The sequence below is a fragment of the Argiope bruennichi genome, chromosome X2, assembly GCF_947563725.1.
Source record: "Argiope bruennichi chromosome X2, qqArgBrue1.1, whole genome shotgun sequence".
Taxonomy (NCBI): domain Eukaryota; kingdom Metazoa; phylum Arthropoda; class Arachnida; order Araneae; family Araneidae; genus Argiope; species Argiope bruennichi.
Window position 1 is genome coordinate 112,327,889 of NC_079163.1, and position 26,076 is coordinate 112,353,964.

A 26,076-nucleotide genomic window follows, 5' to 3' on the forward strand; every position below is an offset into this window, starting at 1 on the left:
ACTGGTTTATTGCTTCATCATTTTAAGACAGTTTCTTTCAGTTCGTTTAAACGTTAGACGGAAAGGATGAATGATTCGAATCTATTGACCTAGGTCTGGTAATGTTAATTTGAACTTTGATTTTAACATTTATCGTATTATTTTGATTGCTCCAGTAGTGAGGACATTGACTTTATAATCAATAAGTTATTTTAAGGAAACTGCTTTCAACTTTATGCCTCCTCGACATAAAATTTCACTGTCAACTTTGCTAAAATTGGGGTTAGTTTATTCAGAGGAATAACAATTTTCATACCTGCGATTTTCCAATTTGTTTTTGATATGTTTGGGAATCTTAAAGCTACACAGTACCCTAAAAATGACAAAAATATCGAAACAATTTTATTGCATTTTTCGAGGGCTTATACAGTTGGAAGCACGATTCCAAACTTTAGATTTATATTTACATATTTTTAAAGATATTTGAAGTTTTCTAGGAGTTGATAGTCTGTAAGTGAAGTCACGCGATTAATTCCGCTTTCATTTTAAAACAACTTTTCATTTTTTAAGCTACTTAATTAAAGCTTTTTCTGAATATAAATCGATTTATGGGAAATGATTATAATTTTTCACTACTCAAATCGTTTATGTTATGCATTCTTTCTGAACTTTTATTACTGTCTAATATCTAACTTTTAAAGAACAATATTAGTTTATATGCAAATGTTTTTACTTTTTTCTTAAAAGCTCTGTGTGTTCATGTTTTGCTGCTTCTTATTCACTTTTCTGTTGAAGAAATGACTAAGACCGAAGATTCTTGAATTACTAAGACGCCTAATGTCTTGAAGAGTTGGCAGACAAAAGAAAACAATAATTATGAAAACTAGCCTTTTGTGGACGCTAATGTGCGACTTCAAAGTACAAGTGTTTTGAATGCAAGTATTTTGGATAAAACTGAATATAGCCTATTTCATCAAACTATATTACGGATATTGAAAATAAAATCAGTGACGTATAATATCGTGCAATAAAAAAAGAAATCAGACTAATTATTACGATGTAAAACTGGTTAAAAATTGGAAAGCTTAATGTATAAATGAGATTACTTTTAACTTTAATTTATGTTATTATTTTATAGAAGTTCGCTGTCTTGAAAATTTCTATGAAATTATTAAGTTTTGATCAAACCGAGTAATATGCTGTTAACGTAACTAACATTAATGTGCAAAAACATAATAATTTGAATAAAAAATATATTCCATCATATTGAGTTTAAATGGTGTTTTTGAGCATATTTTGTGATGAAAAACATAGTAAAATTTAGAGTTCTATAATTTAAAAGGTTTAAATTAATTTTTCTCAGACTTTTAATTGTTGATGCAAGTATTTTTATTTTCCTAAATAATCTATTCTAGATATATTTAGCAGATACTTTCATGTATATGCATTATAAGAATCGGTACGGATTTGGGTCTAGAGTTCTGGTTAATCTTTTTAAATTTCAAAATTGATATATTTGTAACTTCTAGGGTTTTTCAGGTTTTATCTGGAAAAATAATTATTGAAATTTTACGAAGAATCAACTCTATACTAAGTTTCATTATCAATAATAAAATAAAAATAAATTGAAATAAGCAAAAAATATTAAATTAAATATTCAAAATGTTTTTAGAAACTTCAAATTTTTCATTTTTTTTAAATATTAAAATAAACGGTGCTAGCTAAACTGACTTTTTTTCTATCAAATTAATAATACAATAACCAAAAAAGTCGTTTATTACTTTTAATTTATGCACGAAAAAAAGTTGAGCACTGTTGCCTTAAATACTTATAAAATAAACAAGGAAAATACACAATTTGAAAAGATGAACAAGAGTGTGAGAAAAGATAAAGTTCTAGTTGGCAAAGAAATGTCAATTTCTGGAATGATTTTGCCAATTTATATTATTTGAGTAGTAACATAAAATTTAAATATCAGTGATTCTGAAATGGAGTTATATGCAGTTTAAAGCAAAACAATTTTTATTTACATTTGAATGATTAGATTGTTCAAATTATTTAAGTTGATAAACAAAAACACTTGTTGAAAGCAAAAACGTTGATTAAAACTGGTGAACAACTTATAAAGCTTAAGATGTGTAAATCTACTTCATTAAATGTCTGTCTGAAATCAGTGACTCTTTAGTTTCCTGAACCAAGCAATTAAGTTTTAAAAAAAACCCGCCAAAATTGTATTTTGAAAATAGAAATTTCCGGAATTTCGAGGAAAGTACATTTGTCCAAATATGTAATGAAAACAGTTATTTTAAGTCAAAACAAATGTTTTAGGCATATAAGAAATATTATTATTCGGTCTTTGGGTATATATTTGACACTGAAATATTATTTATTTGTAGAAATATGAGAAACTCAAAACGGATTTTTTTTTTCATTTTAAATAACCTTGTTAAATTGGACGATTCATTAAAAATATATTTATAGATTCATTTTTCAGCTCAATATTGATGAAATTTGCTAAAAGTTTATTAATTTATTTTGGACTTTTTGCACTTAATTCAGACTTTATTTTTCTGATAAAAAATAATCTTTGGCATAACTTAAAATCTTTAGAAAGTATTTAAGCGAATTGAAACCATGGCCATTATTCAGATACTTCACTCAATGAAGCGTCTCTCCAGAAATGTTTCCAAACCAGAAAAGAGAATGTGTAAAGTGCAGTCGCAGTTTCTATGCTTTAAAAATGCGACCTTCCCCCCCTCCCTCTCCGACCTTTTCTAAATTAGTGTCAAAAAATTAAATTTTTGGTAATTAGATTGGGAGAAGCATGAAGAAAAATTAAATTATCTCAATATTCATAAATCAAAATAGAAGCATTTTTATGTTTAAAATAATTCAATTTTAAATTATTATTCGGAATTTTTTAAAAGGTACCGATGAATTGAATTTATAAGAAATTTACGATAAATAATTTCATAATTTGCGTAGTTATTTTCAGTTCTAACTAAATGAATGTATATGAACAAAATAATTATAGACATAGGTTACGGAGTTTTCAGTAAATATTTAAGTGCATTCAAATTAACACATTAATTGAAGAGTTTCAGAGTGAAATATAATTTAGTAATCTGTTTTGAAAACTTTTCTAGCAAAATATAATTATTATCCATTAACCGTGCCGTGAATCGGTAATCTAATGATTCAATACTTAATTCATTAAAAAGTCGATACTTGAATAAGTAATAATATTTTATGGCATATAACATTCGCTCAAAAATAAAATTTTACTATAAAGAATCAAAAACAAATGAACATTTTGCATTTATGTTGTTTAACCTCTTAAGAACTTGTGTTTTTTTGTTTTAAGTAATGTACATACACATGATAAATAGAAATAATTTTGTCAAACGTTTAATGAATATGAGTTCTAACTAAGAAAATTATCTTAAATAAAGGAGTTATATATGTAACTGACAAATGTTTCAACTCCGAACAGTACTCATTAAATCTACTTTTTTTTTGTATGCGTTTCACATCAAGTGTCCCAAACAGAGTAAAATTATAAGAAATGAATATTCTCTTCATTCCATAAAGTACAATTAGTGACCGAAAATCTTGAAGTGAAAGGTGGAATGAAAATTAAAAAATATATATGAGTAAGTCACTGAAATAATTGAAAAGCTTGAAAATATAAAACGGGTCATTTTATCTTTAGTAAAATTAGATTCGAAAAAAATATGCCTTATTATTTGAAAACAAATAATTAATCGGTATCGTTTAGTTAATTCCAATTGTAAGAGAACTTTTAAAAATGCAACCACAACGAACTTTTCTTAAATCTCCTACATATACATTATATTCTATATAATAGACAAGAGGGTTTCTAACGTACTTTAACTGAAGCGGCATAAAAAGAACAATCTAAATTGAGTTTCTAATGGTAATGATTCTGAACGAATTACGATTATGATTCGTAACAACGGATAATTACTGTGCTGAATAAGAGAAACGAAAATATGAAGTGACTGTGCATTTATGTGAGAAAGTCACTGACGCAAAGAAGACTCGGGGGGTGGATAGAATGGTTTTTTATTTTTATAAAATTTGTTTATGAATAAAATAAAATCTAATACTGAAAACTCAAAACTAACTATATAAAAAAACATATCACGTATATGCTTGCATTTTGATTTGTAAATTTAAGTTCTAATTCAACAATTTTAAAAAAATTATAATCAAACAGCATAAAAATGAAAAATTACTTTTTAAACATGCGATTGAGAAATGTTAAATTTTGATCGTATTTCCTTCAAAATTTTAACTATTATGCGAATTCTATAATCCATCAATCGTAAGAAATGAATGTTTGTTGATGAATGTAAACATTCATCAAGAAAATGAATGTTTAGGCATACGAATAAGTTTCTTAAAAGAGAATTATTAGTGGGTAAAAAAAAAATCTCTTGAAAATTTTAGTATCTAGTAGCTTATCTTTTAAAATTACTTTTTTATTTTAATTTTTGTATACGCGAAATGCTGAAATCAACCGTCTTGAAGATAGGAAGCAATTAAGTGTTCTGTTATTTCCATTCATTGTAATATTTGTCTTAAAAATTATTTGCATAAATAGTTAATTAAAAGATATTTTGTTTCTGGAGGAAAAGAAGGTCCTGAAAACTTGGATTGCCTAAGAACTCTTGCAAATCTTAACCCACTCCTAGAAACGCGTAAACATATTTTTTGTTTTCTATTCAAGGAAAATAGGAAAAATACTTTGTTTCTAATTATTTATCATGAACCTCAGAAGGAACGATTATCCAATTAATATGAATATGATGATAAAGACTTGTATATCATGAGACATGCATTTCCATGACATTTATCTGTATATCATGAGACACTCTGTGAAATTCACCAATATATTTTCATTTTCTAAAAATGTATGAGGATAACACGTATGGGCATCCTCTTTCCCTAATAAGGTATAAATATTTCAAAAGGATGACGAGGTTTCTCTTGCCCAGATAGAAACATGAGCCATTTATTATTTTGGTTGGAGAAATCTATCAAGTTTGTTACTAGGAAATTGCAAAATAGCCCTAGTGTTGCTTCAAACGGGACGTCAATATAACTAAACTAAACCTAGGAAATGGCAGAAATAATGGTTTCCCCGAAGCGTTCTATTATACTCTCTATTAAATATGCTTGTGTATGATTAACAGCATGAAACTAGTAAAAAATAGTAACTAAAGTGCCTATTAGCGTGCGATCTTTTTTCAGGATTAATCGCTGGCATGCCGTTAATGCACAAGTACACGGTATAAGTATTTTGGACATGTTTTTTCGACCAAATGAAACCAAAATTTGACACTGAAAATGAATGTAATCATATGCCAAATTTCTTATATTTAAGTCACTGCGTTTTTGAGTTGTCGCGTTTATGTGCCTATAAACGCACAGACCAACAGACTATTAGCAACTTGATGGATTTTGTTTGACCCTTGATGGGTATATATGTTTTAGATGTAAAATCTGTGTACCAAAATTTAATAGTCCAATTCTTTTCTTTTTATATTTATCGTATTAACATATTCGGACATCCGGGCAGTCAGACCTTCTGAATGGATTTCGTTTAAAATTTGATGGAAATCTACAAATTTGTCCATAAAGGTCAAACCAAACTTCATCCGTCAAGCTCAAAGTTTTCTTGAATTATGGTGATCACAGACAGACACAGAGACAAAATTCTGAAAGTGCGTTTCCGACTCGGAGAGGTCTGGAGAGTGGAGATTCGTTGCAATTTAGAGCTTGAATTTTTTGACGAATACAATACTTTCTCTTTTCATACTTCGTATTCGAGAAAGTAAAAAGAATTGTATTGTATGAACTTCCATATTTGAATGAGGTCATTAAAATTTTTAAGAATCTAAAGAATGAAAGTTAAAGCGAGAACCTCATTTTCTCTCAAATGCAATTAACCAATTCCTGAATTCTGCGCCCCCTGGTAATGGCGCCTAGGACATTTTCTCTTCTTGCACTACCCTTGTTAAGGGACTTGTCAGATGTGAACGGTAGATCTACAACGGATGAAAAGCCTCAAAATTTTTAAAGAAAGAATGAAAATCGGCTAGGATATAAGAGAATTTCCAATTTGTTTCATGCCTTTCTTTCTTTTTTGAAGAACGAAAGTCCGACGAACACACTGCAGTTTTCTTTGACAGGCATACGCTTCACCATTGTGGTACCCTGGGGCAGATTAAAGGTAAGAAACTGCAGGCGCGCGCCAGGGCCTTCAGGCCGAAAAGGACTCCAAAAAGAGGATTTTTCTCGAAAAATGGATTTTTTACTTTATTGTATTTCAATATTTTACATTAAATTCTTTTTTCAGCTCTGTAATTTATAATAAATAGTTATTCACTAAGTAATCTTGCTGCAAAATGCCAATTTTTCTTTCATGCAATGATCGCTTATTTAACATCGGACATTATGATTACGCATTTATATAAAATGAAATTCTGTTAATTGTGAGCAAATAATAATCAAAATTGTTATAATATAAAATAATTTGGCTTTTATTTCATGTAAAACTGTAATGATAATGAGTAAAGATATTAGAATTTGCATTCTACTTAAACCTAATTGTTAACAAATCGAAATACAAGTGCAAAACTTTTGATGGTTTATATGTGTCCCCAGTAAATTGTGCACCAGGGGCCTTCATTTAATTTCAATTTTTGAGAATTTTCTTCACAAAAGCTTAAAAATATATACTTTTCTTTTGAAATACAACCAACCGATTCCATAATGTTGAGCACCCTAGAAACTGAGCCCAAGGCAAATCCCTGCTTTCTCCACTCTAGCTATGCTAGTAATTAAAATATAGTTACAATTTTAAAACGTTCTTTCTTAGTGTACACCTACTACCCAAGTGACAGATTTGGTGTCTCTTGATCAAACGATCAACCATGTTGAGCGCTATATTCTAAACAATTTTAGTAACACTCAATTTACAAAAAAAAAAAAAAAAACATTCCAGCCTAAAAACATTAGCGTATTAAAATATAATTTCTTAGGGCTCATAAAATTCGTTTAAAATCTAATCTTAAATGTTAAATTTAAAGAAATTAAGACATTTAAACAAAAATTATTTAATCTTTAAGTATGTTTGTATAATTTAAAACCAAATCAGACGATATTCATCTATAACAGATCGTCGATTATTCAGTTCTAGTTCAAATAATCGAACTATTTTAAATAAAACAAATATTTAAAAAAATGTTAGCAATGTGCTGTATTGAACACATATTACTTTTTTATATTTGCTTCGATCCAAGTGTTTCATTGTGAAAAAATTTAATTAAATAATTCTAAACAAAGCTCTTAAATGTCATTGTGGAATCAACTGAAACAGCATCAAAATAACGCTATATACGAAATGCTTCATTACTAAAAAAATTTACTTAAATAACCTAAAAAATAATTGAATAAGCCGAAACAAAACGCGTATAAGTCGTAGTTGGATTATCAAAAACAAAGATCAATAAAATCTCATTGAATATGAAACAATTCATTGCAAAAAAAAAATGTAATAAAATTATCAAAAAGCTTATTAAATGCTCAATTAAATACTGAAAAACAAATCGCTTTAAGCTAATTGTTGAACCATAAAAAATAAAGATAATTAAAATCGCATTGAATAAGAAGCGCTTGGTTGCTAAAAAATGTATTGAAATAATCCAAACAAAAATAAGTAAGCTATTCTAAACGAAACGCGTAAACATCATTGTTGAATCTACATAGACAAAGAGTATTAAAATCCCGTTGTATACGAATTGTTTCGTTGCTAAAAATTTATTTAAATAATCAAAAAATAATTAAATAATTCCAAACAAAATGCGAAGAGGTCACTGTTGAACTATATGATCAAAAGCAAAGATTGTTAAATACAAGGTATTTCACTGCGAAAAAAATTCAATTAAAGATTCCGAAACAAAACGAGTTCAAGTCACTATTGAACCATCAAAAACAGAAAATATTAAAATCGAGTTTCTTTCGAAGTCTTCTACTGAGGAAAAGAAGATAGACTTATCCATATTGCATTTTGATTATGATTCCTAACAAATGATAATTAATGCCCATCACAAAAGGATCGGAAAGTTTGGATACGTAAGTCACCAAACAAAGAAGACGCGCGAGTGGGTCACATGACGGGATGGGGAGGTGCTGGGAGTCGGAGGGCAGCGCTGAGTGAAAGTTGACTGCGGTGAGTCGAAAGCGCGCTCTTCCTTCCGGCATGGCCGACAAGAAGAAAGTGCCAAGCATCGAGTTGAACAGTTTTCCGGCCAACGGGGGATCAGTAGCCGGTGAAGAGGGCTCAGGAACGGCAACACAGATGGCCACTGCGAAGAACGATGATCTGCCCGAAAGGGGCAACTGGGTCGGAAAGTTGGACTTTATTATGTCATGCGTTGGCTATGCTATTGGGCTAGGAAATGTATGGAGGTTTCCTTACCTGTGCTATAAGAATGGAGGCGGTAAGTCTTGTTTTTATTCATTTTAATCTTAGAATTCAAGAATTATAATTTTGTTAAGAAAGAATTATATAAAATCCGGGAAACAACTTATATAGAAGCAAGAAAAAAAAAATCTTTTGAAAATAGTTTTTATTTTAGATTGATTTTTTTTGGTGTCTTAATGCTAAATAATAATGACAGAATGAATAATTAACTTTTTTTATATGATATATTAACATGATAATGTTTATAAGTTTGATACAATCTGCAAATTATATGCTTCGTTATGAGGCAATGTTCGTTCAAAAAACTCTGCAAGGTGATCGTTGGACCTAGAGTTTCCAAATGTGAAGGGCGATTAGTTATCTCATGAATGATAGACGATCATCAATAAGGAATTTTTAAAATTTAAATTAGATACTTAATTAAAAATGAATCCAAATTTAAACGTTTTTCTCAATTACTTCGGAAAGTATTATCGAGTGAAAACAATTTTTAATTTAAAATAACTTTCTATGATAAAGTGAAAATAAAAACTGTATTGCTAATTTTAATGAATTTTTAAAAAATATATTTAGCATATTTTGCAGCCATATTTGTTATTTTAATTATGGTGTTTATTTGCAAGTGCATTGCAATGATATTCAATATATATATATTTGTATAAATGACATGCACGTTCTCTACTATTAATTTAAAACAGGTTTTAAAAATATTATTAAAACAGATGGATGAAGCCTAAGACATTATCATGCTACAATGTATGTTTCTGACTAAACGTTTGAGTCTTCTATGAATTTTTTATTTTTCGAAAGATCTGAAATAAATTTAAATTCAACTAAGGAGCATAGAACGGTTGTTACAATGTGCATTTCTATTTAATGCATTTATACCTTTTCCAGTTTTATTCCTTACTAAAAATTTATTCATTATTTTTAAAATCAGATTTTTAAAAGATCCTGCTTTGATCACTGTTTCTTTAATGGTAACCAAAGGGGTTTAAATTGAGAAGGATAGCACGAGCATTTTCACCTCAACGAATACTCGTTTCTCTTGCAGCAGCGCGTGAAAGCAAACTTTACTGAAGTTTGACCTGAAAGCAAACTTTACTGAAGTTTGACCAAAAAAAAACAAAAACTTTTCCATAATAAAATGACATGAAAATGCAAATTGTATCGCTAATTTTAATGAATTTTTAAAAATGTTTATCATATTTTACAGCCATATTTTGTTATTTTAATTAGGTATTTATTTTCAAGTGCATTGCGATATATTCAACGTTTTTTTTTATTTTATTTTGAATGACATGCACATTATCTTCACTATATAATTAACAATACATTTTTAAAAATAAGCTTTATCCATCTGTTTTTATATTAAGACTTTATCATGTTAAGATGGATGTTCCTAACTAGATCTTTTTTATTTGCCACAAGACGTCAGATATACTTATATTCAACTAATGAGCAATGTACATTTATATTTAATGCATTGATAACTTTTCCTGTTTTATTCCTTATTAAAAATGTATTCCTTATTTTTAAAATCAGACTTTTAAAAGATTCTGCTTTGATCATTATTTTTTATAATGGCAACTAAAGGGGTCAAAAATTTTTTTAAGTATTAATTTAATAGAGAGAATAAGCTTGACGGATCTTTTTTTTTCTCAATTTCGTTTTTAAAGCTTACATAACGGTGAAATAGAAAATGATGGCAGGAGTATTTTCATTTCAACGAATGTTCGTTTTTCTTACAACACATCGTTCAGTTTATTTCTTACTGAAGCTCGAGAAGTGGGAGATCATTGGCAATCAAATGTAGATTATTACTTTAAGGGGTTTTCTGTTGAATAAATCTATCATTTTTTGTCCATTTAAAACAACTTTCAGATGGTTTGTATTTGTATAGCCAAAAAATGCAATCACTGGGAAAAAATGAATTACATTAAGCTTAGTCAATATGGTAGCAGTATAGTTAGATGACCATAAATAGGGTAACAAATGCAAACTGTTAGCAAGATTTATTTTTGCTGCAGTTAAACAAACTTTTTTTGGATATTTTGATTTAATGAGTTAGATTTCTGAGAAGGATGAATTTAAAATAAATACAAATTTATGAGATATATCTGTAGAGATCTAAATATTGTATTACTTTATTAAATTTCAATTTTTATGGGAATTACATTTTTAATTTCAACTTTTTTTAAAAAGTGGCCTCTTTAAATCGGGTCTCATACGGTTCAGTGATGTTAACATCGTGAATTACAATGATTCAATTTAGGCCCGTAAAATAGTAAATTTCTTTGTAAAAAGAGCGGGACCATAGTTTTCTTCTTTTGCTTTTAAATTCGTTAAATAATCAAATATAGTTGCACGAGTGAATATTAATTCAAAGTTATTTTAAATGACAGAAAATAATTTCATTTCATTTGCTGTTAAAGATGCAATAAGTGTGAAAGATAAAAAATACATATCTGGTATGACTTAAACTAAATTTAGTGGGAAAAAGAACAGGAAAATAGCAGTTGCCTTCATTTGCTTTTAATTTTGTTAAATAGGTAAAGCAGAAATAGCTGTCCAATTAAATGTTAGTTCAAGTTTTAAAGTAGTTTTGCCTTCTTTGAAAAACTTTTATTTTAAATAAAAAGTCTTCTATTTTATTCTATTATTTTACTACCTATATTATTTTGCTAAATGTGTTATATTAGGAATCCTCGATGTTGCAAAATTTTATTTTGTAGTAATACTTGGAATGTAAAGAAAATAATGTGGCTCATAATTCGGATGCATTACAGAAGAGAGAAGATATTTTACTGTTTAAGACGTGCTTTACTAGCTTCATATACGTGTACAGTGACAAATTTAAGTTTCATCATATTTATCAGGCTACTAACTAACAGTCTGATATCTTCCAACTAATCATTTTGTTACAGTCTGTGCATTTTTTTGATTTCAAGCTGATAATGTGTCCAAAAGTATGAAATTGTCTTCTAATTTGTAACTAGTTAGATTCAATTTCTACTTTCAAATTGAAATTTTATTAACATTTATAATAGCTGCATTTTTAATCAGGGGAATAATTGAGTTATTATCCAAGTCTTCCCGTAACATGTATATTTTTTGTGTTCAAATATTTTTATAAATGAGATACTCTGCATATTTCTACTATTACTTTATTCTATTTATTTAAAATGAAGATTTTACGCTAAAAAATTAATTATATGCATTTTAAATTTCCAAACATTTCGGCAGATAAATACGTGAATGCCCGAATTTGCATATTTATTATTTAGTAGATAACAATGTAAATTTTCAGATGCATTGAAAGGCGAATAAATACATTTTTATGGGTATGAAAACGTTTATTATTTTAAAGCAAATTTTTATAAAATTAATTTCAAATTGTTTTTTTCCTGTTTGATAGTTCAACGTTTAAGAAAAGTTAAAGCACAAAAAATCATTCTTTTGAGGCGGAGTGGTCAATGAAAACTTAGTCATACATGCTGAAAAAAAATGATGAGCATGTCTTTAAAAAGTTAGATAACAAAGATATTAAAACGAAATAAAGTTCTCTTACCCCCAACCCCTAAAAATAGAATACGGAAACAATTATTGCATCTCAAGGTATTAAAAAAAATATCTTTAAATAAAAGGACTATTTCAGACTGTGATACGAGACGCCTCTATTCATGTTAAAATACTTTGACAAACATCAGATTATCACATAGCAAAATTTTTCCTTACTTCTATAAAGGAGGATAGAGTAGAAGATAAGCCCCTTTTCTATCTTCTCAAAATTGGGAGCTTTTCTATAATTATTTCAATGTGTCCCGAGATGCCAATACAGTTTTTCTATAAAAATATTTAAAATTTCGAAATAAGTATTGAAAAATCGTATAATAGAGCTTAGAATACGTAGATTTAAATGTTTACAAAAGTGGAAATTTCGAATCAACATGTGAGTAAACCAAAAAGAAAAATTCAGGAAAGAGAAAAGTAAAATCAGAGGGAACGGTGCAAAACTCAACTTAAATATTAATCGATTTTCAAGGAACAAAGCAATTTCATTTAAATAAATAAAGTACTGTTAAATTATTTAAAAATTAATTCATTGCCCAAGAAACATCTAATTTTACGATTTACATTTAAGTATTGACGGGAAAAAAAGTTATTGCTTTTATTTTTCCATTTATTTTTCCAGTGCCTAATTCAATCGTCTAAAATTGTATAACATCTTTTCAATTAATAGTAGGATATTTCATTATTTTTTTATAAAAAGGCAGAGAAAGAATAATTGAATTTTATTGATTTTCTTATATTGTTAGAAAACTACGCTTTGCCGCTGATTTCGGAAATCTGATAGGCGATTCATTTAATTTCAAATTGTAGGAAATGCAGATATTGATTACAGGAAATTTGGTACGCACTCTTTTCTAGATTAAAAAGAATTCTAGCAATGCTTTTCGTCCTTTTTCTAATCGAATCTTTTTAGTATTCATTAAATTTTTAGAATGAACATTTTAACAAAGCAATTTATGGGTGATGCATAAAAAAAAACGAAAACGAAATAACCTTTTAAAAAATTTCAGAGACATGTGTATATACTTTAAGATATTTTTCTTGAAATGACAGAATTTAATTTATGATGAGGAATATTTTTTTTATTTATTTTCAATCGCTTTCGGTGTTCAAAATTTTCCCTTTTGTTTTTGTTCAAAGGAAGAATGGAAAAATATTTCTTAGCTTTCCAAATTATTTTAGAATGGAAATATATTTCTGAGCAATATCTGTTTCTAAGATCCAAGCTTTTCCAAATTATTTTTTCTATTCAAACAAGCGAATAAACTGATTCATTTTAAAACATTTTGGAAACGCCCTTCTTAATTTTAAAAAATGTAAAACTTTTGTATATTAATAAATGAAGGGTTTTAGTGACTTTAATTTTATGTATTTTAATAAAGCAATATCCTAAACTTTATTACATTTAAAAATAAATAAAACCGAATTGGGAAAAAAAAATTCATATAGATTACAATTTAATTTTTTATATAATTCATAAAATATTTTCAAAATAGTTGATAGTCTTTTATGATGCAAGACTCATTTTATGTCTATGCAATATCTAAAATAAAATATATGTAGAAAAATTTAATTAAAGATTCATGAATTGCTGAATTTCCTTTCATACACAATAAGATGATAAGCTTGAATAATCCTTATTTTAAAATTATAAAATCATATTTCACTTGTTCAAAAGAACTGCTCAGATGCTTAGATGTTTATTATTAGCAGATTATATACAGATGTTAATTATTAACAGATGCTGTTAATAATAAACCAGATCAATATAAGGAAATCGTATAATTATTAATTTGTTCTATTAACAATAATTCATTGCTCATTTTAAATCCAAGGAAGATCTAAAAGATGCTACTCTTCTTAGTTATTTATATCCCTATTTTCTCATTCTTGATTTTCTTATATTCTTAACAATGGAATTATTAGTGCTAACTTTAAGAGGTTCGATTTTAATTTTGGAAATTTTTGCTGAAAGATACCAAACAACAAAACCAGAATAAACCTTGAATATTTATTAGATTCCTGTAAATTATGTCAATGATTTTTGCCTTCAAATCCTATAAATTGAACAACAAAGCATATTTTCTGTTGAGAAATTTCCTTTCATCTCAGAAAGCAATGTGCAAGCAAGTGGGTGACATAAGAAGGAAGTGCTCCTAATCTTCTTATGTAAACCTCAATCAAGAAACATCTTTTTCTTTTGGTAAGGCTGACCTTGCCATTAAGATTTAAACTCATTGCTGCTAAAGGTTCAAAAGACTGTCATCATTGCATCAACTGAAACTTATGCTATCACATAAGTAGCTATTTCCAGAGCAAAAAGCGTGAAGGCTGTCAGACATTCTCATTAAGATATGGGATCGAATCGATTATATCTGTCGATCTGTTGTCAGAGCACTTGCGTATTTTCATACAGATAACTGAGAAAATATAATAAATTGTGTTGAATAAGCAGTTAATTTTTGTGACATGATTATGAATAACTTGTTAATAAGTAAAGATTGATAACTGGATTGGTCATCTTAGCTAAAAATATGTAGTTTTAAAATTTATATGAATTAATTTTAAAAATTTGGGAGAACCCTCAAATTAAAACACAAAGTCTAAAATTCACCTTTCTTTCTAATTCAAATCCAATCCACTTTATTTTCAAATTTAATTCTTTTCTTAATATTTGAATTTTTTATAAAACGAGGTAATAAATCTTTGAGGAATTTTGTTCGTAGTATATAAAAATAAATTATTTAAAAGAAATTTAAAAATACTATAAATGGCCTCTTGAAATATTGGATATTAATTCATTTTTACCTCAATTATGATTATAGCTTCTATATTAAGTCCATAATTATTGCGATTCGTATTACTTTTTATCCTTAGAAAATTTATAATAATGAACAAAATTCCTTTTCTTCACTAAACTTTCTCATTCAGTTCTCTAGTTTATATTTTTTATCAAGTCACATTTTAAATGTCACAATTTCGTGACATTTAAAAAAAACAGTCTGTAGCAATGCGTAATTTTTAAGAAATACGTATCCCAAAAATTTAGTTTTAATAAAATTATCATTTCCTTTTTCATTATTCCTTGTTTTTCTTGCATATAATCGAACTTAGGAACTTCATTAGATTTACTTCCAAATGTGGTTTTAAATAATATTCTCCTTAAGTTGAAATTAAAACAAATTAAATATATAGATATATATTATGATGCATTTTCATTTTTAAGGTAAATTAACAATTTAAAAATCTGGATTTAAAATTAAACCAAAAAATGAAAAAAAAATGATCCATTTCACTAATGAATTTGTTAAACATTATATTTAAGTTTTGAAATTGATTAAAATAGCGGGAAATTCTTTCACAAAATCAAATCCATTAATTTGAATTTCTTTAGCATTATTTTTATAATCAATAAAAAGAGCTTTGTTATATATAATCTTAAATTAAAATGGTACATTGTATCTTACGCTGCTGGGTATATAAAATCATTTTTTTATCAAGTTGATCTAAAATTTCTGCAAATCGGTCTATCTTATTTAGCTTCTGCTATAATGCCAGCAAAAATTACAGATGCATCAGACGTGAATAGATATTTTATAATGATGCACTTTTTTTATCAATCACATGTCACTTCACAGGTTAATTAATTACTAATTGATATTACTATTCTTCTCTAAAACCAGTATAAAACAATTGGTATTTGTAAATTTATTTTTCGTATTAAAAAATTTAATTTAATATAAACATTTGTTAAGTTTTTTGCCTATCTGTGAAGCGCAACTGCTTTTTTTTCTGCAAATATTGAAATAAAACATACAAATTAAAAAAAAAACTGTACATATTTTAAAAAATGACAATTATGTAAATTTTCAATTATTTTGTAATTAAAGTACGGGCAAAATGAGCTAACTATATATGCTTAAATGTTTGCTTTGATAGTTCCGTCAGTCTTTACTTTTTGTTTGGAATAAGGAAAAAAAACTAGTCCGATTTCCGGGAGTATGGAAGGTCATTTGTTGTTTGACCAGTGGGCCACATTTCAACATCAAATGAAAATATACATTTGTCAGCAAAACTGTTTGTAAAAAAAAGCCTTGAGCTGAAATAAATTTACGTTCATATCAGAAGAAACAAATGCAAAAGGCTACTGAACAAAAGTTCATATTGTTTTATGAAGTATAATTCTTGCTGTTGACAGTTTTAGAGCATTTGTAGTATATACTTTATGCTGCTGACATTTTTACAGCATTACTTGTTCAATGAAGTCCATACATCAAACAGTCGGAAAGAAGATATGATTATGATAAGAATTAATATTGTTTAACCTTTCCCTGCAAATTATGTATTTCAACACAGAATCTTCTCATTTCCTGAAATTTCCTTGTAAATCTCAGTTCTGTAATTTTCAGAACTGGGTATTTGAATCTAAGTGCATGTGAATTGACATACAAACGTTGTATTTTACCTAGACGGTAGGCAATTAAAATCAGCACATTAAGAAAAAAACACTGTCTAATTAAAGAAGAATTGTCTATGGAAAATAAATTTAATCAATTGCTTCTGATGTTAATGCGTTTTGCTTGGCTCTGCACAGTTTAAATTTTTTTATTGGCGAATATTTAAGTCGTAAATGTTACACGGAATGCATTTTATCATTACAGAAAATTATTTATTTTGATTAGATTTTTTTTTGTCTGAAGTGGTAATTGTTTTATTATAATGTAGCATGAAAGAAATTACACATCACATACGGCATTTTGGTATAAAAGATAGAACCGTAGGCAATACAAGAAATTTTTTTTTCTGCAACTTTGAGTTTTATCAACTGATCCCGTAAGAAATTAAGAACACATGTAATTTACAAATATTCGCATCAATAAATTTTTTAATGTCAGGCATTTTGATACAACATTGACGATGCAATATATGTTAATAATTAGGAAAGGGAAATATGAAATCTTCCCAGTCCTAATAAATTTTTCTAATATTTTTTAGAGTAAAAAACCAACTTTTTTTCATATCATTTTGTTGATAATAATCGGAAACCAGATAAAGCACTTAAAAATGTACAAAAAAGCTAAAGCCCAAAGGATGCATTGATTCAAATCTTTTTCCGTTATATTTTCCCAGACGATAAATCAATTACATCATTGCAAGCAGATGTTTTTATCTAATAAATGCGTCTGCATTCCGCATTTGTTTACAAGAACATTGAAATGTATAAAGAGGATGATTCAGAGCGAAGTCATAAATTCTTAACTGCTCAAAGAGGTAAAACAATGCAAATTTGAATAAAAACGAGCCATTCCTGGGGATCACTGCATTGTTTAACACGGGTATTTGTCGCTTAATGTGTACCATGTTAGCTGATTATTCATAATTTTTCCTGAAAACTTGATTCACCACCTGCGTTTCGCGTTTTATGGGAAAATTAATTCCAAAGGTCAGAAAGGAGATTTCGAAAACTTCCTCATTTCCCACGGTTTTTGTTCTCTAAAAATTATTTACTTCATGATTCTAACGCCATGCAAATTAGCAAAATTTCGTAATTACGTGGTAAATTAGGGTATCATATCGGGAATTTTATGTTTTATTAACTTCAGATATTTTTATGAGAATTACATTTAGACAGTCTTATATAGTAAAACTCTTACTTTTTAAGTAATGAAGTAGCGTATTATGATATCAAAAGAAATTAAAAGATATTTAATAAAAGTTTCAAATTTATTAGATTTATATAATTTTTTTTTCTTTTTATCTCAGTTTATATTCATACTGTCAGAAGTCAAATAAAGAAAAATCAGTGTTGTTAAAAATTATTTTAAAAATTCAAATCCGGGAATGGCTAAATCAATGTTTAATACCACATATTAAAGTCTAATTTGAAAACAGTATTTTAAAGATTTTTAGTTTTCTCTTTAATTGCTTCTATATACATTCTTTAGTTACTTCTTTTTTTACTCTATAGTCATTTTGATACATCGTTGCATGTACTCCGTTACGTCGCGACTTCTTAGTCCTTTCAATTCAGTTGGTAAGAACAATGAATAACCATTCCATTTACATTATTTGTTCGATTATATATTTTTTACACCACCATTACAACTTACATAAAGTTTTTTTAGAGAAATATACTGAACTTGGAAGAGGTAAATTAAGAATTCTAACTCCAATGAGGTCACCTAAATAAATTCTGGACTCACAAAAACGATGATGGCGAATTCTTTTATCAGTTTCTTCTATATTGGCAATACCCAAACGACAAAAATTTTTTTTTCTCGGTTTAAAATTTTTGACATAAATTTATGAAGTAGCGGGTTAGGGAATGTTGAAAATTTTTTGATTAATTAAATTTTAATTGTTCACTTGAATATTGCTATTATTCCATAGACATGCGTACTTCAAGTTATCAAAATAGTATACATATATATATATATATATAAAAAGCGGACTATACAATAAAAAATATTATTTTGTAGAAACTTCCGCGAAATAATTTTTGCACACGTGCTTTGTAATAAATTTAGATAATTTTAAAGTAAAATATCCATCAGATAAAAGGCAGAAGCTGAAAATAAATGTTCATCACTGGTAAAGTGAGTGAAGGTATCGTATTTTTATCTTAATCCATTGACTGGTCATTTTGCACAATGAAAAAGCTTATGGTTTCTATATTCTGGGTGTGTATTAATGAGTTCGAGCTAAAATTTTGACGAATCTCCGCCCGTTTCAAAGCTTTCCCACTCCTAAAAACATTTTTTTAGATATGTTTTTCTGTTCATCTGTGATTAAGGTAACTCAAAAAAGGCTTTGAGTTAGACAGATGAAATTTAGTGTACGGTTTTTACATCAAATTTGTATATTCCTATGAAATTTTGAACGAAATTCATTCAAAAAAAGTCTGTGCGGTAGACTGAATACAAACTAACAAGATAATTACAAAACGAAGAGAAATAGATAGATAAAATGTGGTATACAGATTTAACAACCGAAGTGTAGTTATTCACCAAATTTGGAATTGAATTCATCAAGAGGTCAACCATTCTTTACCATTATTCATTGTTTTTACTTTCTCAAGTATACAATAACTGAGAAACTCAAGGATTTAAATAAATATATAAAATTTAATATGTGATTTTGTGTCTTCAGTTGTAGTTCTAGGGCAAATTTTGGCTTCAGTCGGTTGAAAAAAGTCCAAAACACACATTCAGACTTCGTGTGATAACCGTATTGCAGTGATTAATCGCCAAATATCGCACGCTAATATGCTCTTTCGTGATTATTGTTCGCCAATGTCATGCGATTAATAATACACAAATTAGACATTATACGAGAAAATTTCGAGAAGACTACTTTTACTGATTTCGATTAAAATATAATTTCTTTTTGAAAATAAACAAAAGGTGGTTATTAAGCAATTCTAAATATAATGACATTATTCGTCAAAGTGCTTTATTATATAAACGTCTATTATCAAACGTTGATGAATAGTATATCTAAATAAAAAAAATGTAATACCATAAAACTTAATATATATGTATGTATATTTGTTTCAACATTTTCGAACGGCTGAGATGAGGATTGATATATATAGTCCTCACTTGCCATACAAAAATACTGTAGGGTAAATCAATCTCAATCCTCTCCCTCGGAGTTCAAAGTAGATAGTTATTTTAGTACCCACAGCAAACGGACTGAATGATATAAAATTTTATTCACATGTTTCAACTCAACAAATTAAAAATGTGGTGAGATTAAATCTTTCCTAATTAACCCATCAAGATGATAATTACCGCCAACGCACATCCATCTGGGTAGGATGGATGCGAGCAACTTCTAATGGATCGATTGACATGAGGTTAAATCTTCCTTTATCAGCCCATCAAGATGATAACTACCGCCAACGCACATCTATCTGGGTATCACTTGAATGTTTATAGTAGATTTACCCATTGACATGAAATTTGATTCTCTAGTTTTCACTTATTACATTAAAAATATGGTAGAATGATAAGCATCCCTGCAACATGTTAAGACGTTTATTCTGAATATCTGGATAAATTTTGATTTCTTATTGTTTAATTAAACATATTGAAGCAAATAATTTATAATTCACTCTCTCCTTGGGATAGATGAGGAAGAGGCATTGAAAAATATCTTATTGTTTACAACCATGCATGAAATTCTTTTACCTCGAGTTCATTGAAAGAAAGAGCCCAAAAATGTGACTAACAATGTAAGAATCTGATTTCTATGTAACTTGTTGTTCAATTAAATGAAACAAAATTATTATACTTTTTATTTGTTATTTATTTTATTAGAATTCAAACAATATTCCATTAATTAACACTGATAAACTTTGTTACTTATATAACATTGTTTTGTTTCCTGTCTTCCTCAAGGTTTCGATAAGAAAAAGACCGGGCATTGAAGGGTATTATTCTTCTGATTTTAAATATAGACGTGTTATCAAAGTCAACATTCAGTAAACAATTCTTTCTCATTCCTTCCTTTACGACATCCGTTACGCATATGACTAGCTTAAGTCATCAAACGCTTCCGTTTATGTTTCATTCCTAACTATTTTTTTTACAATCTTGAATAAAAAAAAATACAGCCAGTTTGTAGAATACAGTATTTTGAACTTAAAAAAATCGGTGTCTCAGTAACTTCCCGTTTATATTGCTGGCAGGTAGCAAATGTAATTTACAATGTTTGATCAAGGTACTTTAATACGGTGCTCGCTTAAAATAAATTCATTGAAGACACATTTCTACATCAAATAATGTTTCTTAAACGGTGCACTTCTTTAAATGATTAAATAATGCTCCTAATTGCAATTGTCTTTCTTCGCTATTTCACATCTATTTGTACGGGATGATAGGTTTAAAAAGTTTTGACATATGTAAATGAAATTCTTTATTATGGATTTATTTACTTTCTCATAAAGGAATTGAATCTATTACAAAAGAAAGTTATTAAAATTGTCGGAAAAATATAAAGAATAAATTGGATCTCTACATTTCGAAACACCTTGGGTCCGGAGAAACTATATTTGAAGTTATGTTTCTTTATCGGAAAGCACTATTACGCTGAAATGCAGCAAGCTAAAAGGATAAAATTTGATTTGTTGTCTAAATTTCAAACTTGCAGTTTTTTTAGAAAATTTCAATTGAAATCCGGCAGGGTCTGACGATGCATTCGAACCTCGCGAAACACAATAATTCAAAAACTTAATGAGCTTAAATGTGAAATGGGATTTTACTAATAAAATTATAGATTTGTAATCACAATGGACTCATCCACATCGTGCCTTAGCGTACGAGGTAATCTAAATACTGCGCCATGAATGAAGCGCTATGAGGAAAGCATTATAGACCTCATTATGAACAGTTCGTGGGCTCATCTTTCATTTAGATTCATTGCTCATCATTGGAGTCAGAGTAACTCGATCGTACCCACTAGGGAAGCAAGAATTGACCCCATACTGGTCGCTGCTCATCTCCATACCTGAGAGGCCTCCAGGTGGGAAATGTATGTCTGTATCAAATTTTTGATAAAATCTATAAACGGGGTGACTATCTATCGATCTATTAATTCATGTGAATGTAAACGCGATGATTTAAAAACGCAGTCAATTAGATGTGTGAAATTGAGTCTTATAAGATCTTTTTTAAACCCCGAAATATAGATTCCAAATTTAAATTAAACCTGTTAAAAGTAAGCATATTTGTTTATTTCTCTGCCAGTATGCATATGAATATAATACTGAAATACAAAGCAAGCAAGATAAATGAAATTTGTTAAGTGGTCTCTACAGGAAATTTTAATTCTAGAAAATTTTGGATGTAAAAGAAGTGATCCAAAATGAACTCGAATATCTTATAGAATATCTTTTGCAAAATTATTATAATTAGAAATGTGGATATTTGATAATTTTCAGTCGTAAAATGTTCGATGAATTGTATATTAATTGATTATAAAATATTTTTTATAACTTTCAAAAAATTCCTGAAATTTAAAAATGTATTTTTTAATGTTAAATTTTTAAATATCTAATTGGGAGGGACTATGGAATACTTGAAATATCGTTAATAGTAATAGATAAAGAGTGGGAAAATATAATGTGTTTTATTAATAGAAATACGATACATCATAATATAACATTGAAGAACCATTTATGAAAAAAAACTACATTTAAATGATACTTTAGAGATTTTAAACGAATAGAATGTTTAAATTTTATAAATATTTCATGTGTAATTTCCTGTAATGGAAGCAACACACTGTGCGTGAACACATTCTTTGCATACTAAGCATTGAATCCACTCTTCTCCTCTAGTGTCTTCAAGAAAATTTCTATTACAAAATATTAAATATGGAATACTCTTACTTATTTGTCATCTTTCTAGTATTCCATATTTGTTTCGGGAGTTATAAATAAGGATACAAGAATGGAAAGATGAAATAATTAAGAAGAAAGTAAACATAAAAAAATGCGCGCTTTTAACCCACATAAATATCACAAATCTAGAAATAAAATGTAAATGTTAAAATAATTAAAAATAAGAATGAATTATACAAATTATACTTTCAAAAAAATGTCACAAAGATTTGTTATGAAGACGTAGTGACAGCTATAATAGAACGCATAACACTAAAGAAATGGTGGTTCAAAAGGATATTTTTTGCCTTGTTTCTACTGTTTACAACTCTTAATAATGAATGAACTTAGAGGAACAAATATGGAATAAGAATCATATATATTGTCCTTCTACTACTAAAAAGCTAAACAGCATCGTTCTATGAAAATACGCAAAAAAAAAAAAAAAAAAAAAAATGGGAGGACGAACAGTTTCGATATTTATTCAAATTTTTCTTTTCATTTTTAATAAACTAAAATATCTCTTCTAAATAAGTTCCTTTGTTTCCTGTTTACATATCTCAATCGTTTGTATATCGCAATTATATACGGCGAACTTTTGAAGGTCAAATCCAAATATGTCATATCTTGAATGGATTTAATTGAATATATAGAATTGGATCAATCGATTTCCTTTTTATTCGGGGGGGGGGGGTTCTATTATATTTATCAAAATGGATAGAATTAGAAAAGCAAAATTAAATGAAATATCGAAATTAAATGATATACGGATTTGATCAGTAAAAAATATTCTGAAGATGTACATATTTGTCGAATCTCTAAACTCTGTCTTTATTTAAATTTATTTAATTCTATTGATTTTTACTGTAATAAAGCATTGATATAATTTTAAAAAATACAGGATTTCGTATTTTAATCATTGAATATAGAAGCAAACTTGCTATTTGCAGCGCATTTTTCTTAAAATTGTCTGACAATTTTACTATTGCTGTTCTGTTGTCCTGAAATACAAATATGCTTCATTAATAAAAATTAAAAATAAGTCTTTGAAGTGTTTTTTTTGGGGGGGGGAGGTGTTGGAGATAAACAAGTAGACATTGAGAATTCAATAATTATGAAGAAAAAAGGAATTTTTATTACAGTAAATTATTATAAATGACGGAAGATTGCAAGTTGTTTTAGAAGAAATACTTGATTGCTTCGCGAACGAGTTTTAAAAAGATTTTTAAAAGTTTTAAGCCTTTAGCAACCGAATTTGTAATTCTTCATTGACATACAGACTAAAACTGTTCAGAATTTGTTCTAGTCCAAATTATAAACTTGATTTAATATAAACGAAAATAAGATTCTTGATGCAAGATATTATTCTAGAAATTAAACAGAGAACATATCATAAATAAGATTTTATTACAAAGTTGAGTATTTTTTAATTCTTCCATTAGTATGAAAATTTTATGGGCTATTTACAAGCTTTTAATTTGAGATTTCCCTTAATCTTTCATAAATTATAAAATCTTATTACGGCAGACTTCATTAATAAAAACTAGACTCGCAATTATTATTAATATGTATTCATACAAATGAATATTAAATATATTTGGTAACTATTATTATTGTAATATTCTAGATTATTAATAAATGTTTCATGAATATATTCTATAAGTATAGATTATTCTTTAATTGGATTCTACAATACCCATTCCTTTTTCTAGATTTTGATATTTCAGATTCACAAACTACTCTTTTTGTCTCCTGTCACTAATGATGTTTTCAGTTTATGTTTTGAATTTTACAGTTGTAGAATTTGAATACATTTTATATATTAAATTTTAAGTCTTATTATGCAGATGAAAATACTGTCTATTAAAAATTCCAGTTTCAATAGTTTATTATTATCAATATGCGGTTATTCTTGCGAAGATAAAATACTGATTAATATTAAATAGCATCAGCTACTCTTTGATTCGACTACTTATTAATAAAATTTTGTTTTATGAATAGGAATACAATTAATTGATTGTCAATATTTTGTTCCGAATAGACAAAAGTTAAAAATATTTTTTCTACTTGTTTAAGTATTCATTAAATTCAGTTCATAAAATCATAATTAACGAACACTTTTAAATTCACATTTCCAAAAGTGAAACTTCGGATATCTTCCTAACAATCTCGCTGTTTTATTTATTTATTTATATTGGCATTTTTATGACTAGTCTCTGAAGGAGCTAGATTAAAAGGGTCTAAAAAATAAATATAATGAAGATAAAATACTGGCAAATTTAGAAACGCTTTTTCAAAAATAAAATTTAAATATCATTCAGTTGTTTTTACAGCCTTTCATATCTTTAACGGCGAAATTCTGAAGCTTCAGTAACAAGTATTTCCTTTCGTCGTTTTCCTTATGTGATGGCAAAAGCGGAGGAATAGGATAAGTGATTTAGTTTCTTTATTATTATAAATTAACACGAATAAGTAGTATTTAAATCAGAAAAAACTAGAGTTCAATTGCATCATGGTAATTATGTATGGAAGCATCTTGAAAAATATTTTGGGACTATCAGATCCTTGGAGTTTGTCGCTTGAGACGGATATTTTATTATGTATTTTAATTTAAATTAATATGTTTCATGTTTTAAAGATGGAAATTTGTAACACGTTTTTTTTTTTTTACTTCTCGATATTCTGGAGCTTTGAAAATTTGTGCACTTATTCTCATCATCAAGGCGAAATCACAACATATTCAAAGCATAATTATCATTTAATTGAAGAATTTAATTAAATTGTGTTTTTACTAGTGGCGCTATTTGTTAATGAATTTTCATAAATAAGAATTGTATAATAATGACAAAGATATAAAAATTATTACGAAAAAAATTTCTTTTTGTATACCAATAAAAGATTTTTAAACTTATTTTTAATTATTTAAAATATTTATTTATTAATCTCCTTATGGTTTAATATTTACATGTATAAACAATTTTATCTAAAGTCGGATTTGATTATAAAAAAGGAACAATTTCTGTTCTTAACCAGTCTTTCCTATTGAGGCTAAAAAAATGTTTTCTGTAAAAATGTAAAATTTTTAGAATACAAATCGACTGCTTTCATAAAATTTTAAATGAGAATTTGTAAAAGTTAAAAAGATTGTAGTTCCATTAAAGTATTAAGACCGAAAATTCCAGCAATCTAATGTTGTTTACTGTAACTTTGAAATGCGAATTCAGAGTTGAATTTCATATTTAATAACTTTAAGCCAATTACTGAATTCAATCGTCTGCTTCAGTTCATTTTCGTAATGAAACCCATTTGATTTAAAATTTTAACTGGAAATACTCAGAATTTAATTGCGTTTTAACAATAAAATTAATTTGTTAATTGAGTCATTATGTGTTAAGTTCCTTTGAAGGCTAAATTAAAATTGTGCAAATTAGACTTTGGAATTATTTTATGAAACAAATTTGAAGAACTAGAATTATCGAGATATAAAATCCTCAAAGGAATAGGATACTGTTTACATTAAGATCAGTATCATTTATATGATCACATCAGTTTATATTTCATAATCATATTTATTTTTATAACATTGATTTCTGAAACAAGAAAATGAACCTTGAAAACTGATAAT

General features: G+C 27.6%; 1 protein-coding gene across 1 annotated transcript in view; it reads left to right on the top strand.

The window, feature by feature from the left end:
- Positions 1–8,227: 8,227 nt before the first annotated feature.
- LOC129960174 (sodium- and chloride-dependent GABA transporter 1-like) overlaps positions 8,228–26,076 on the top strand; it is a 111,585-nt gene continuing 93,736 nt past the window's right edge. Inside the window, exon 1 of the mRNA XM_056073380.1 lies at positions 8,228–8,510. Coding sequence (XP_055929355.1) covers positions 8,270–8,510 — 241 coding nt within the window. The 5' untranslated portion in view covers positions 8,228–8,269. The remainder of the gene's footprint in view (positions 8,511–26,076) is intronic.